This window comes from Sinocyclocheilus grahami, unplaced genomic scaffold (genome assembly GCF_001515645.1).
Source record: "Sinocyclocheilus grahami isolate Dianchi unplaced genomic scaffold, SAMN03320097.WGS_v1.1 scaffold137.1, whole genome shotgun sequence".
Taxonomy (NCBI): Eukaryota; Metazoa; Chordata; class Actinopteri; order Cypriniformes; family Cyprinidae; genus Sinocyclocheilus; species Sinocyclocheilus grahami.
The window spans coordinates 1,406,882-1,422,506 of NW_015505316.1; the positions used below are offsets into that span (position 1 = coordinate 1,406,882).

The 15,625-nt window shown below is 38.0% G+C and overlaps 2 protein-coding genes across 2 annotated transcripts in view; one reads left to right on the plus strand and one right to left on the minus strand.

Moving 5' to 3' along the window:
- The window catches only part of noc2l (NOC2-like nucleolar associated transcriptional repressor), a 31,670-nt gene extending 20,034 nt beyond the window's left edge, over nt 1-11,636 (plus strand). The window contains exons 16-19 of the mRNA XM_016280119.1: nt 4,586-4,699; nt 5,666-5,798; nt 11,034-11,141; nt 11,302-11,636. Of these exons, the coding sequence (XP_016135605.1) occupies nt 4,586-4,699; nt 5,666-5,798; nt 11,034-11,141; nt 11,302-11,432 (486 nt within the window). The 3' untranslated portion in view covers nt 11,433-11,636. The remainder of the gene's footprint in view (nt 1-4,585; nt 4,700-5,665; nt 5,799-11,033; nt 11,142-11,301) is intronic.
- A 1,389-nt stretch (nt 11,637-13,025) lies between these two features.
- Nucleotides 13,026-15,625, minus strand: part of LOC107591127 (sterile alpha motif domain-containing protein 11-like) — a 71,217-nt gene continuing 68,617 nt past the window's right edge. Inside the window, exon 12 of the mRNA XM_016280168.1 lies at nt 13,026-14,785. Within this exon, the coding sequence (XP_016135654.1) occupies nt 14,543-14,785 (243 nt within the window). The 3' untranslated portion in view covers nt 13,026-14,542. The remainder of the gene's footprint in view (nt 14,786-15,625) is intronic.

Consider the following 15,625-nt stretch of genomic DNA (forward strand, 5'->3'; position numbering starts at 1 on the left):
TGAGATTTATTCGTCATCTGAAAGCTGAATAAATAAGTTATCCATTGATGTATGGTTTATTATGATAGGACAATATTTGGCCGAGATACAACTATTTAAAAATCTGAGGGTGCAAAAAAATCTAAATATTGAGAAAATTGCCATAAAGTTGTCCAAATGAAGTCCATAGCCATGCATATTACTAATCAAAAATTAAAAGGTTTTGATATATTTACGGTAGGAAATTTACAAAATATCTTCATGGAACATGATCTTAATATCTTACTTGATATCCTAATGATTTTTGGCATAAAAGAAAAATCGATAATTTTGACTCATACAATGTATTGTTGGATATTACTACAAATATGCCCGTGCTACTTATGACTTGTTTGTGGTCCAGGGTCACATTTAGTTAATTCAAAATGTATATTGAATTTTATATATGAATAATTATATAAATATGTAATTAATATATATATATATATATACATTCATTTTATAATCAATTATTTTCATTGTTTATTACTACTACTACTAATAATAAATATTAATACTAATAGTAATACTAATTATTGTCACCCATTTCAAAATTCTTGAATTAAGATTTCTAAACGTTGTATACAGAAAGTGAACTCTTGGTTGTTTTCTATATCAATCAGATGGCCTCCTTTCTGTTTGATTGTGCATCTTTTTTTGGCAAAATAGCTTAAAATATATATTAGTTTAATTAAAACTATATAAATAATTTTCTTTATAATTCTGCTTAGTTGGTGACCATATTGTAGTGCACATTTATAATTCATTTTCTTTCTTTTTTTTGAATGCAAATTTTCGTCTTCATAGCAGTTTCAGTTAACCGTAATTACCCTGGTGCTGACTGCGCTGATAATGATGAAATTGGTGGGAAGAAAAAAATGAGGGGGTGGCCCGGGTGAAGGTTGTGAGAGAAGGTGAGAAGTTGCTTCCTCTCTGGGGCGAGATCTTGGCTCCATTCATCTCCATCTCCGCTCTCATTTGTCACCCCTGCCGATGCACAGCCCGCTCATCTCTCCTCCCCGCCCCTCACTGTCTCTGGACCGACTCGTGCTTCTGATAAATATTTAAGGCCGTTTAAGACTGAAATGAAGGAGGGGTGGAAGGGTCTGTGTCTCTCCTCTGTGTTATGTTGAGCTGTAGGGTGAGATGCAGCAGGGCAGAGCATGCAGACAGCATGGCACCACGCCGGGGTGCGTCTGTCACTGGGCTCCGGCCAGCGGGAAAGATGTCCTTTAGTAACGAGGGTGGCATGGCAAACTTCTCACCCGGCACTGCCGCCAGCACAGCTGCATAAAGCCGCATGCCCCATGGATCAGTCCAACAAACACATATCTGTCTCTATGGGTTGTACCAGTGCCTCCATCAGCTCTAATACTAACCCTAACACTTCACACAGAGGTTAAATAAATATATTCCTAACTACCTAGTGTTGTTTTTTTTAATTAATATTTTGAATTAACTTTTATTTTTAGGTTTTAAATTTTAATTTTTTTGTCACATTTTTTTGTATTTTTTTAAATATCCATATTTCTAAATAGTTATAATATAATATATTTTATTTCTATTTTAATTCAAGTTTTATTTCAGTTAGTAATTTTAGTACTTAAGGTTAAACTTGTTTCATTTCTCATTTTAATTTAGTTTAAATTTTAGTTATTTAAATTAAAAATATTTCTTAATGATAATAGTTTTAGTCTTGCTCTATCTCTTTCTCTCTTTATATATTTACATATATTTATTTTACTGGTATGCAAGTTAAAAAACGGGTAACACACTATATTTTATTTATTATTTGCTTATTAGTTATTTATAGTAATTATATTGGTTATATGAAATAATCAGCACTCTTAAACTTGAAATTCTGTCTCACCTGCTTGACGCCAAAACTCAATGTGCATGTATACCAACCATTGCAATGGCTTAAACATTGCGTTGTAATTTCTTGCAGTTCATTTTAGCCTCAGCACCATAGTGCTGAGTGATCGCATCAGGATTTCCTTCCAGAATGTGCACAGCAGTAGTTGAACAGATGCTTCAAAGGATGAAGCCTCCAGTTTGCCAGGGAGCTCATCCTCGCTGGTCATGTACACATCTGTTAGCTTTGTTTGGGTCTGTTGCATCAAGGAAGGAGCATATTGCACACTTTTCTAGCTTTGATCATTTTCACTATCCTACAAACCACTGCAAATTGTTATAAATAAGTTTAGCAAACTGTAGACTGAAGCTGAGTTTTATTATGGTCTATTGAATTTGGAGGTCAACTAATCTCATTTTATCTGATCAATATCATCCACAAAGACCTTTAAGGAAAGGCTGGCAGGGATTCACTCTCTTATACCCTCCCCTGCCCCTTTATCCTTCTGTTAGCCACTTATTTTTGCTGTTTCAGAGAAAAGGTGTGCACCAGGGGTCGCTTCTTGGTACGCTACGATTGGCCTGATACTTCCTTGATACACTTTAGAGTAGGGCTGTAGCTATCGATTAATTTAGTAATCGAGTATTCTACAGATTATTCCATCGATTAATCGAGTAATCGGATAAGAAGTAATTTTTCTTTATTAAAGAGCAATACTAAATATGCAAGCGATAATGAGATAGATCGCTTAAAATCAAAATAATAGTAATAAAAATAATAATAATAATACCTAAACATTGCATTTATGTCGTGGAACTTAACTTTCAAGTTTCAGCCTAACTAAAGCTCTAGCATGAAATAAGTCTTTACTGTCTTCTTGGAAGGCTTTGTGGCTTTTGTGAGAGGCAAAAATCAGTGGACAGGAAGGTCATTTGGAACGAGAACAAGAGTCCATACACAATTTCTGCAACACAAAATTAGAGTTACTTGGAGAATAAACCCTCTTAAATGTCTCTTTACGTACGCGTGTGTGTGTGTGTGTGTAAAACTTGTTTTTGATATCCTTCATATCAGTTCACAGCAGTGATAGAAATTAATCTGTCCCAATAAGTTTAAATTGATTTTTACATTTTATGGGCATTTTTACCTTTAGAAAAGCCTTTCCTTCTAAAAGTGTGCATCATCTTTTGAGTCAAATTCTTACATTTAATCAGTCAATTAGAATAAAAGACATTTGGGCTGTTACCAAACAAATGATGAAGGCTTTGTGGCTTTTGTGAGAGGCAAACATCAGTGGACAGGAAGGTAACTTTGAAACAGAACAAGAGACCATACACAATGTTTAAACACATTTTTCTGCAAAATGAAATAATCCTTTTATGTACTTTGTGTGTGTGTAAAACTTGTTTTTGATATCCTTCATATCAGTTCACAGCAGTGATAGAAATTAATCTGTCCCAATAAGTTTAAATTGATTTTTACATTTTATGGGCATTTTTACCTTTAGAAAAGCCTTTCCTTCTAAAAGTGTGCATCATCTTTTGAGTCAAATTCTTACATTTAATCAGTCAATTAGAATAAAAGACATTTGGGCTGTTACCAAACAAATGATATCAGTATCAAAATTCATCTTTGCAATGCAGAGGAAACACAGAAGCTGCATGGGATGAATTTCCCACACAAAGGGACATGAATGCATTTAACCTGCAGTTACAAATGCATAAATAATATTTTGTTATTTTTAAACACAAAACATTGAATACTGATATTTAAAATTATTTTAAAAACGAAAAGATACTTTAAATGTGAAATTTAAACCGCCAGTAGGTGGCAGCATGTCACTGTTAATAAGAGATTCATTACGATTGAACCGAATCATTTAAACGGGTGATTCATTCAGGAACGAAGCGCCGTCATGTTGCACAGAGACGAAATACAGCGCTGAGGCTGTGTTTGGAATTTGTATTGTTGGCAAAATAAAGCAAAAACAGGCAATATAGTGTCTAAAACAGCCCTGCTTTAGAGTAGTGATAGATCTTACAGTCTTTAGGGCCTTTCGCACTGCGGGAACCGTTTCATAGTACCAGAACTAATTGTGGAACTACCCACTTTTAGGCGTTTTCGCACCGCCGGAACTGGGTGCGATTTTAGTACCGGACTGCCTCTAACCAGCACAACTGGTACTAATCGTGACACAAGTAGACATTGATTGGCCAAACGCGTATGAAAACGCCCTCACCCGCCATTATTTAAAACTCTGTGTAAACATACTGTAAACATTGTGTCAACTTATTTCAACTTATTTCGCAAGTATGGAGAACAGCGATAGATGGACGGACGCTGAAGTGCAGGCACTTGTAGCAAATGTAGCACTGCCAGTTGTTGTTGGAGATTCTTAGTCCTCCTTTCCATTCTTTCAATCGCTTTACGTATACGTCGACTTTCCATGTCCACTGTGAAACACGCGAGACACAACAAAAACACATCTCCGAACACAGCGTCCTCCAGCCTCCTGTTGTTAATGTTGTTCTTCTTTGATTCACAATAACAGAGCAGGCCTGTGTGTACACATGATGTCGAACAATTGTACTTTTTGAGTAACTTTATGGCTTTATTTTGTTGAGAATTTGTACTGAGATCCCTTTTGTTTAGCTCTCCTATGGGTGAACATGCAGTAGCATTCGTTGTGTGTTTATTTTGGTGTGTTTACAGGCGGCCTGGGAGAAGCAGGTAGCAGAGGAAGGCACTTCACTCACTAAATATTACAGCCAGTGGAAGAAACTTCGTGAAAAGGAGATTCAGCTCGAGATCTCTGGAAAAGAAAGGGTAAAAATGCCAAAACCACATCCACGATTACCATTAGACCCAAATAATACAAACCACACCTTTCAGAGGAAGTTGGATTTAGACAGGTCCTTCTTATTTTTCCATTGAAAGTGTCATTACAATGCTATGGTTTGATCTTCAGAAAGAATCTCATTATTTGGATTATATATATATATATATATATATATATATCAAGATGGTTGTTTATCCAAATGCTATTTTAATGCCAGTCTTATATTAAATGCATAGATGTGATCATCTTTGTAGTGCTGGTTATGTGAAAGCACCTACTGTGTGTGTTCGTGTATGTGAGTGGAGCTGGAGCGTGTCCATAGGGAGATAATGGAGATGACACCAGGCGGAGTGTTGGCGTCTAGGAAGCGGCAGATTGGCGGAGGAGGCGGCAGGGCTAGTGCTACAGGAAGAGTATTATAGCGCTCAGGGCTGCGTCCCAGGCTTTGATCCACGAGTCCCCACGCTCAGATCTGATTACCACTGCCTCCCTCCTGCCTCTACTGCCTCCATCAACACACACACACACACGTCCCATTATGTTTTTAGGAGAGAATAATGTAACTTTATTATTTTGCGTGGCTTTTTGTTTTCTAAATTATTTTTGTATTATATTATATTATTAATTAGTATCCTTTGTAGTATTAAGATATATAGATGAAAGCGGTTGAATACCCAGTCTCATCAGTGACTCATTTTTTGACATCTGATGTTAATGAGATGGAAGGAAACACAAAGAATAGCTCATTGTACAACAACTAGAAAGAAAAAAACACTTCCACTTCCATTCAACCAGATTTAGTCTACAACTAAATCTGAAATGAAAAGAGAAGCATTTCACCAGCATTATATTCTCATTAATGTTATGTCTGAAGTGTTTTGTTCATGTTTTTGCCAGTTTTGAATAATGACTATTTAAATATTTTTTTTCTTTCCCATCGCGTTTTAATTTAGATGGAGGACTTGAATCTCCCTGAGATCAAACGCAAGAAGGCTGAAGAAAAGAAAGCAGACAAGAAGGAGTTCAAGGGGCTTTTTGAATCGGATAGTGACGATGATGATGACGATGACCTGTTCAAATCCAAAGGTAAGGCTTCATGTTAATATATTACCCAGTTCCTGTATTGCAACTAATGCACATACCATACAAATACATGTTTAATGTGCAATGGGAAAGATTCCTAGAGTTTTGTTTTCCTGTAATGCCTTTCATTGTCACTGGGAGGCTGTAGTCCATTGCACTGCGCTGTCAGAAGATTCTCATCTCAGATCCCAACAGATCTATTGAAGTACACCTTTATTTTACCTCTGTTTTGTTGTAATGCTTAAAGGAATAGTTCACCCAAAAATTACATTTGTTGGAAATTTTCTGTCATGCCGACCAAGATAGATATAGAATAGATTTGGTAAAATGTAGCATTACATCACATGCTCACCAATGGACCCTCTGCAGTGAATGGGTGCCGTTAGAATGAGTCCAAACAGCTGGTAAAAACATTTAAATAATGCACAAATAATTTCCACAACACTATCAATCAACTCATTGTGAAGTGAAAAGCTTTGTGTTTGTAAGAAACAAATCTGCCGTTAAGACATTTTAACTTTAACCTGTCGCCTATGGACACGAGTCCATGATAATGCTTCCTCCAGTGAAAAAGGCCATCCCCTGTTGTCCTCTCACATCAAAATCCACCGAAATATTTTAGAACTGTTTTGGCTTGTAAGTGGTGCTTGATCCGTGCATTTTTTTTCCTCCTGATTCAGACAAGTGGACTTTTTCAATGGAAAAAACTATATTATGGATAGAGGACTCGTATTTTAGCCGAAAGCAACATTTTGAACTTAAAAAAACAACTTAATTTGTTTTATTGATTTATTACAAACATGCAGCGTGTGAATTACTTGTGTATTATTGTGACATTTTTATCAGCTGTTTTAACTTGCTCTGATGGCACCCATTCACTGCAAAGGATCCACTGATGGGCAAGTGATGTAATGCTAAACTTTTCCAAATCTGTTCTAATGAAAAAACTCATTTGCATCTAGGGTGAGTAAATTAAGCACATTTTATGGGGAAAATTTTAAGGGACTTTATTCAGCTGATTGCAAAATTAGTCTCTATATGACAGGATTAGGGGGGAGGAGCTAGGTGGAGCAAGGTTAAACATTTTGTTGAAAGATTAATAAGATAAATATTCATTATATATTCCAATAATATGTGCAAATAATTTGTTTCATGTTGGCTTTGAAAAAATGTAACTTTAATTAAACAATCTTTACAGTTGATATTGAATATTTAGAAGCATTTCCATGGAAGCAGGAAACTATTACATTTTTACATTTACATTTTTACTACATTTTATATAACAATTAATTTCAGATGTGTGAGCCCAATATCGCTCGCTCGTATTCTCTCTCTCTCTCTCTCTCTCTCTCTCTCTCTCTGTGAATGGATCTCAGTGGAGGGCAGGTCAGCTGTCAGACGTGCACTTGCCTCTTCTCTTTAACTCTATATCTGGAGTTGTGTGCTGGGTCATGTGTCGGACACATGCCACACTCTCCCACTCCTCCCGCCCATGAGCCGACAGCCGCAAAAAAAAAAGTCACATGGAGGTGGGAGGCAAGAGGAAGGGTTTTTTTTTTTTTACATCTGGTGCTCATTGTGTGGAGTCCCTACAAATCTCTCTCTCATTCTGTCTGTCTCTCGCTCTCTCTTACTCTGTTCTCTCTTACAGGAAGCTTTTTTTTTTTTTTTTTGCATACTTGGATCCCAGTGGGGGTTTGTAATTCAAAACATTCGCTTGGAAAGATGTTAGTGGCCGCTCCTTCACCACACGGCTTAACTGGCCCCATACCTCCAGCGCTTAGACCCGAGGAATACAGTCACATGACCTCTAGTATATTCATTTGTGGTCTCAGTTGCATATTGTCAAACAGAAAGCCCTTTTTTGTTGTTGATTTGTTGTTCTGTTTTACTCCTTTACCAAACCAACACATATATTTCCCTTTTCGACACTTTTGATTAAGAGATTTTTACCTCTGCAGTTGGTTTTATGGCGGTCACATGGCAGAGATTTTAGTGTAAGTGGCTGGTGTGACCCTAGGAGTCCTTGCTGTAGTGAGAAAGAGGGTAGGAAAGGATGAGAGTGGAAGGAAGAGACTGTTATTTATAAAGTCATTGTGCATTCACATGATATAACAATATTTACATGTCCGTACCCTGAACTGGCTATTACAGGATCTGACTGTGACTGGTTGTGCTGGAGTTTGAGGATATATATATATATTTATATTTATAATATTAGTAATATATCCTTTTAGTAAAATTATTATATTGCGGGTTTTTTTTAATAAATAAAAAAAATTAATATATTTTTTTTAATTTAGTTTCACAAATAAAAAAAATCGAAGAAATTCAAATTCTAAAAAATATATTTTTAAAGAAATTACTACTTTGTTCAGTAAGGGCACACATTGATCAAAAGTACAGTAAATAAAAAAATATTTCAAGTAAATGCTGTTCTTTTAAAATGTTTTATTCATCAATCAGTCCTGAAAAAATTGTATCATGGTTTTCAGAAAATATTGATCAGCACAACTGTTTTCAACATAGATTATAATAAGAAATATTTCTTGTGCACCGAATCAGCATATTAGAATGATTTCTGAAGGAACATGTGACACTGAAGACTGGAAAAAGACAGCTTTGCCATCACATTAATACATTTTAAATATATTAATATTATTTTAATAATTATTAAAATGAAAGATTTCTTTAGGATATCTTAAAAACAAAGCGTTATTCATTAATATTTAACGAAATCAATTTTTACTGTATCTTTGATCAAATAAATATAGCCTTTGTGAGCATAACAGACTTCTTTCAACATTTAAAAATCTTACTGACCCCGATCATTGATTCTGTTCACTTTTAAAATTAATAGTTTATCCACCACAGTTGGAAAGACAGAAACAGATTGCAAAAGGTTATTTATTTATTTTTTTATATATTTTTTTTGATTCAATCTTAATCTCAAGTTTCCATCATTTGAATTGACAAGTTGATATTCTCATTGGAGTAAACTCAGGTTGGCCCAGTATCGTCCAATTAATGTGCTGTATTCGTTTGTCACTATTTTGAGGTAGTCTGATGACTTCCCAACTTCTAGTTTGTTTGTCTCTGAAGTTTTGGTGTGTTTCACTACCTGCTGGGTTGGTCTGCTTTTGGCCCGTTAATATTCTTGAGTCGTGTTTGTTATTTTGTTGTCGCTACAGTGTGCCAGATCGTTTAATGCCTTCCACGTTCTGAAAGACTTGGCTTGAGCTTTCTCCATCTTAAAGTGGAGATTTTGTAAACGCCCTCATCTTCAGTGTTTCTGTGTCATGGCTGGTTTCAGAGCTGAGAACAACATGTAGATTGTGTCTTTGATTTTTATTTTTTCCCCCCCTCTTACATTTTCACAGTATTGATCAGCCCACAGGCAGTCATTAAAGTCTTTGCCTCGTGCTCCTGGTGGACTTTCTGTACCCTCTCTGAACTCGCCGGTCGCCGGTTATATTAAGATGCATGAGGCTCGTCTCAGCAGCAAGGTGTGCGCCTGGTGTTAAGCTCGGCTCCCCCTCTGGCTGGCTCCAGTGTGTGCTGGGTAATTAGGGTGGAGGGTGCCTGGCTGGGGAGGTGTCTGTGCTGCCATTCACCTCCCAGGCAGCATCTAATCAAATCCCACTTCAAAGCTCAGGGATTTCAAACCCGTCCTCTTCAGAGAGCACGAGACACTCCCACACACACCTCTGGATTAGCGAGGCTAAATTGCCGTCAGAAGCTAGCCTCTACTTTTGTCATGTAAATAGTAACCTATGCGTGAGCAGCATGGGTAGGTCAGCTGAGGTGTAGTCTAGTCTCTAGACGAATGCTTCCACTAGAATCAAGCAAACTCTTTCTGTTGAGTGTGCTTACTGGGAGTTTGTGTATAGATTGTCTTAAAAGTTAAATGTTACGTTATAACTATGAGTATTCACTTACTCATGAAAAGTAAATATAACAAGTCAAAAGATATTTTAGAGGCAGACCAGGTCTTTATATTTTAAATAAAGGCACCATTTTTTAAACTGAAACACCAAAATGAAAGATTTAATTCAGCAAATCCAAAACTGAAAATAACAGTTTAATATTATATAATAGTTTACATAGTCAATAAAAAAAATCAACACTGAGTTGAATGCAAACATTTAAATAGCAAATAAGGCCGTTTTTAATGTTCTTAACTTTTTAATGATGTAATAATGTTTCTGCTTAAATTTGCTGTTGAAATATAAACATGTAAACAGTGTTTGTAATAACATGACAGATTTATTTAAACATACATTAAATAATAAAGACCTCTCTAACAGGTAAAGTATAAATATAATGCTCCTCGAGAGTTTTTTTTGTTTTCTCTCGAACTATCAAGCTTATGGACTTGAAACGGCTTTCCTGAGGTAAATGTAACATTGTGACATTTATTTACAATCTGTTTTATTGACATCTTTCTATGGTTGAAATACTGGTTGAGTGATTACATCACCCATGATACATTTCAGGAAGTTATTCTGTATCTGTCCGTATCTTTTCTAAATGTTTGTTCTCTTAATTATTTTTTTTTTGTTTTTATTTATTTATTTTTTTCATTCATGTTTATTTTGTGCTTCAACTAGGAATGAAGTGAAAGAGATGATCGGTTCATGTGCCACTTAAACTGAGGCAGATAAAGCTGTCTTTAACACCACTTTAAAGAGTGTCAGAATAACATTTATGTTTGAATTCTTATAAAATTGAATTTTGTAATTATAAGGTTGAAGACGTGCTCGTAAATTTTGAAAACTAAAAACAACTGAAAAAAGCATAGACTAAAAGATTGATCTTGGGATTTAAAAACTGATAATGGTTCATCAAAAATGACTTCTTCCTTTTTTTTTTTCAAAAAATTAATATTGTCAATCTATCTTGCATCCACGCAGCCGACATGATTACCAGCTGTAGTTTATACATGTTGTGTGTATATGAAAGACTCTTGACAGTCAAATGCACCATCGGAGAAGCACTAATTAAACATCACCATTTCTGTCAGTAATTTCGCTATCTCACAAATTTTGTAGGTTTAAAATTATGAAGTCAAACGTATTTCTTCGGATTAACATGCACCAATGAATTTTGATTTCATGTTGACTTTAAAATGCCAATTTAATCAACCTATTCACCTTACCTCAGTATCAGTAAGATCACTTGTAAGACCATTTGGATTAGAGCTTGTGAACTGGATTTTTTAATTTATTTTTTTTACAGAGGAAAAGGGTGACTCTGAGGATGATGAAGGCCTTGAGGACCTCTCAGACCTGAGCGATGATGATGATGATGAAGAGGATGTAGATGACTTGGAGGAGGATGATTCAGGTGATTTATATGTTTCTGTAGAGCTAGGATTGGCTTTGTTTAGGGTTAGATATTCACTATGTCTGAGAAATCTTCTGTATGTTTTCAACATAATTCTGCTCATATTTTTCAAGTAGGTAGCATGCCATTTATCTTTTCCCCATTTTTGTCATTGTCTCAGATGGTGACCAGAAGAAGCCCTCGTCTTCTAAAGGCAAAGCACCGAAGAAGATGTTGAGCACAGAGCTGAAGGAGGTGGCTGAAGGAGATGAAGATATGGTTGAGGACCTGGAGCTCTCTGATCAGGACTAAAGTCACAGTGTTACGTCAGAGGGTCATTTCCATACTGTTATTAAAGCAATAGCTCACCAAGAAATTAAAGAGCCATGTACAGCCCCTGTTGTAGTAATTAAGGTTTTTTAATTGTATCTGTATTTTATAAAGTGTGAAACAAAACAAATTAATCTAACATTTCACAAGGTTGTCAAATTAAAAAGACCTTATTAAAACTCTGAACTTTGTTTTAAAACTACTAAAGGCTATCTTTTTCAGCTCAGTATTTGGAGATGTTGCATTGTGCCGAGGGCACTGCTTGTGTTTAGAGGTGGTGAATGGGTAGGCCAGAGGCGGGAGGTGGAGGCACGGGGTCGGCCCTGAGCACCAGGCTGCCAAACGCTCGTATCATCCACTGCCAGGCTGTGCTGCCCAGGTGGGGAGAGAGGAAGAGGCGAAAACAGAGAGCAGCCTGTTCTCTCGCCAAAACATCTCTCCCCTTCAGTGCTTTCACGTCACTTTCTGAAACCGCTTGGCATTTTCAAAGTGTTTTAAAGCAGCGTTTAAGCTGCCAGCACTCCACACAGCTCTAGTAGTGCTGTGGGAAATTGGTTAAGAACGACAACTATACTAGAATAGTCAAAAAATGAAATTTGTCCTCATTTACTTTTAACAATTTTTTTTTGACTCGAGCTGTTTCTTCCAGTTCACATGATTTGTTTAGGAATTAGCCTGATCTCATTCTTGAGATCAACCGATATGGTACGGTTCACTGGAGAGAAAAGCTATTCACAGATGATGACTAATTTAGGTCTGTCTCAAACCTAACATAAGACATCAGAAGACTCTGAATATGAGGACACATCATAAAAACTTTAGTGTTTCTGCATCCTTTTTGAAGTCCACATTCACTGTAATTGCAAGGAAAAACATGTCCAAGACATTCTCTTTTTGTGTTTTATGAAAGTCAAAGGTTTAGAACACCTTAAAGGGTCAATAAATGGTAACATAATTTTATACCTTTTTAAAATCATCCTCTCTTATGCTCACAACTGGGTGTAACAGCTGGTGTTTATGGCTGAAGCATCTTCCCTGTTGCATAATGGGAGTGTGAGCATATATATTTTGCGTTCTGTTCTTTCCATCACTCCCAGCTTGAGGTGCTGTTCGGAACGTCAAGCAACGTTAAATTCAGGCCACCGTGACTGAACGTCAGCTGGGCTACATTAGAGTAAATTCAGTTTGCACTAGAGCTGCCGCACGCATCATGCCGGTGTTTGCGTGAGTCTGGGTAACAGGTTTACTCGTCTATCACATGCAGCACCTGGCGCTGACAGTCACGGGTGTAGTAAAAAAGATTTTTTTAAGGGGCGGATGGTGGACGTCCCTGAGAGTCAGTTGTTTTTTGGATTAGGTGGGGGCCACAGGGGCCCTGGTCTGTGGCTGAACCTGACGCTCTGACAGCTGTTGTTGACCTGAACCCTGCCCCACCCCTCCACATGCTCCCTCCCCTAACCAGGGGATTTACCGTCCGCTGGGGCCACCACTCCCTGCCCTACTGTGGAGGAGTTTGGAAATAAACATATTACTCAAAGAAAATAAGAGGAGAGCGCATCTGCAAGTTTGCAATAGGATTTATTTCACCCAGCAGAGAATAGAAAAATAGGATGAAGACAAAACATTGATGGGAAATCTAGAGAATATTTTAATTAATTGCTTACATATTTAAAAAGAAAAAACATTTCAAAGATTTGCATAAAGAGCTTTGTGCCTTCCATTTCCCTGCAACAAAGAGAAAAGTATTGTTCTTTGGGATCAATTTAAGGACAATTTTATATTTTGTTGCTCTAACTACAGCAAACAAATTCCTATACATATTTTTTTTTTCTCATTTATATGCTGAAGTGGCATTTAAGTTTGGGGCTCATGATTATTACAACTGTAATACACAGCAAACAGAAAAAGATGAACAAAAGTACCACCGAGTCAGCCAGTCACATTTTGTTCAGTAATAAAGATTTTTAACTCGTGCAACTACATTTAACAAAACGTACCACTTATTTCATCTTCAGTATATTCTCATCTTGAGCATGTTTCTGTACAATTCAGGATAACATGTCTTTCCCACAGCAGTAAGTGTGACCTCACAATGGCATTAATCCATCTATGAACAGGCATCGGGAGGGATGTCCATCCTTCCCTAATGCTCTTTTTCTCGCGGGGTCGTGAAACTAAAACGGGCCCAGATGTTTGTCGGGTGAGAGTTTGGGCCATTGCTTTGGCTGATGGCTTTTGGTCACAGGAAGTCTAAGTGCTTTACACCTCTCTTTTTGAGGTCCTTTTCCATTTCACTTCCTTTAGTACGGCGCCCTGTATGTGTACCTTGTTTCGTCACTGGTGAGATCAATGCTAGATCTCGTTTGAAAATTCCACATCCATCCGTCTTTGGTTTTGGACTGTGGAATGCATAGTTGCACTGGTCAAGACTGCAAATGAGTTCCATCCTGCTCTTATATTTACTCCTCTTTGGAGGATTTAGTCTTTCGAAGCGAAACCAACTCCAGAGAATTTAAAACGGCTGGAAGTTGGAGAAGTTGGCGTGAAAGCAGAAAAAGAAAGCATCTCTTTCGAAGTTCACCCGTCCCCAAGAATGTTAGGTACCACAAGAGTTCATCGCAGCGAATGTTGCTTTCCTACAACATCTGACACAAAAGAATGTCGTATGTGTATGTTCGCTGGATGCGTCTCCCTTCCTTCTGGCATGCCGTTTAAGAGCAGCTGTCTGCTCACGTTCATCTCTCGCACACTCTTAACGCTTCCTGTCTCGTCCCCAAGTCCCTATTTGCACATCTTTGGATTTTGGCTTCCATACAGCCGCTGCGAGGGGTGGAGCTGTTTTAGCCCGTGTCGTTTCATCAGTGTCTCTCGTCTTTCTGCACACTTTTCCTAAAAAGATTAAGTGCCTCTGCATAAAGGTCCTCAAGTTTGCTTTTTATTTCGGGAGGGGAGGGGGTGGGGTAGAGGGGGTAAGAGGAAGGAAAGAATAGTTCAAAGAGGGCCCCCTTCATGCCCTCTCTCTGATTTTACCTCCTCCCTGAAGCACTGCCTCTGCCAAATGGAGAAGCAGTCAAGAGTTTTAATGGCCAATTCTACGAGGGAGGTTTAGTGGAGTCGTAAGCTCCCGCTGAGGAGGGGTTTCCGTTCTCCTGTTTGGGGGAGGCGCGACAGGCAAGAGGGGGAACGCTGAATGGGGAGGAAGTGCTGCCGGTAGAAGGAGGGCGGGTCTCAGTGGGCAGGGGGTCTCTGTCCGTGGGGCGCAGAGCAGATGGCGGCAGCGGGAGGGCCAGCGGGAAGCTGGTCATGTAGAATATTCTGCCAATACGTCGCGCCACCTGAGGAAAGCAGCCACATGCCAGCGTTACTTCTCACACTGTAAACCCAACAGGAAGTGCACAAGGATGTACAGTTCCAGTGATACAAGATGATTGCTTTCATGTCTGCTTAGATTAATGAATGCAGAATTGTGATTACACATAAACAAAGACAAAAGAAGTGGTCCTATTTATAGGTCAGGGGTAGGCAAGTTCAGTCCTAAAAAGTCTGGAAAAAAAACTCACTTTGCTTATAGCCTTAGTAATCCTGAAGACATTAATTAGCTTGTTCTGGTGTGTTTGATTAGGGTTGAAGTTAAACTCTCTAGGACCAAAATTGCCTGTCCCTGCTATAGGTTAATGGGGCTGTGGGCAAGGTTACGAAAGTTGCCCCACAGGTGTAAAAATTACAAATATCTTCTAGCCAGAAGTTCTAATCTGCCTCATGTATTACAGACCATCTTGTGGGCCCCCAGGTACTGTTCGCAGTTACTGGGGGAACCAAATTTGGAGACTCTACGCCAGTAGTGTAGTCTCCTGCTGCTGGTGGGCCACTTCAGTGCAAAGTTTCGATCCAGTCTTATCCATTGCACCTGCTCAGATGTTTTAAGTGATCATGAAGACCCTGATTAGCTTGTTCGGTTGTGTTTAATTAGGGTTGAAGCTAAACTCAGGAAGGTGGCCCTCAAGAAGCAAGATAGGACACTCTTTCTCAATGGCAGGGATGGGCAACTCTGGCTATTGGGATGCCTCTGTTCGGCAGAGTTTAGCTCCAACCCTGATCAAACTCACCTGTAATTCTAAAGATCTTGATTAGCTTGTTCATGTGCGTTTGATTAGGGTTGAAGTTAAATTCTGCAG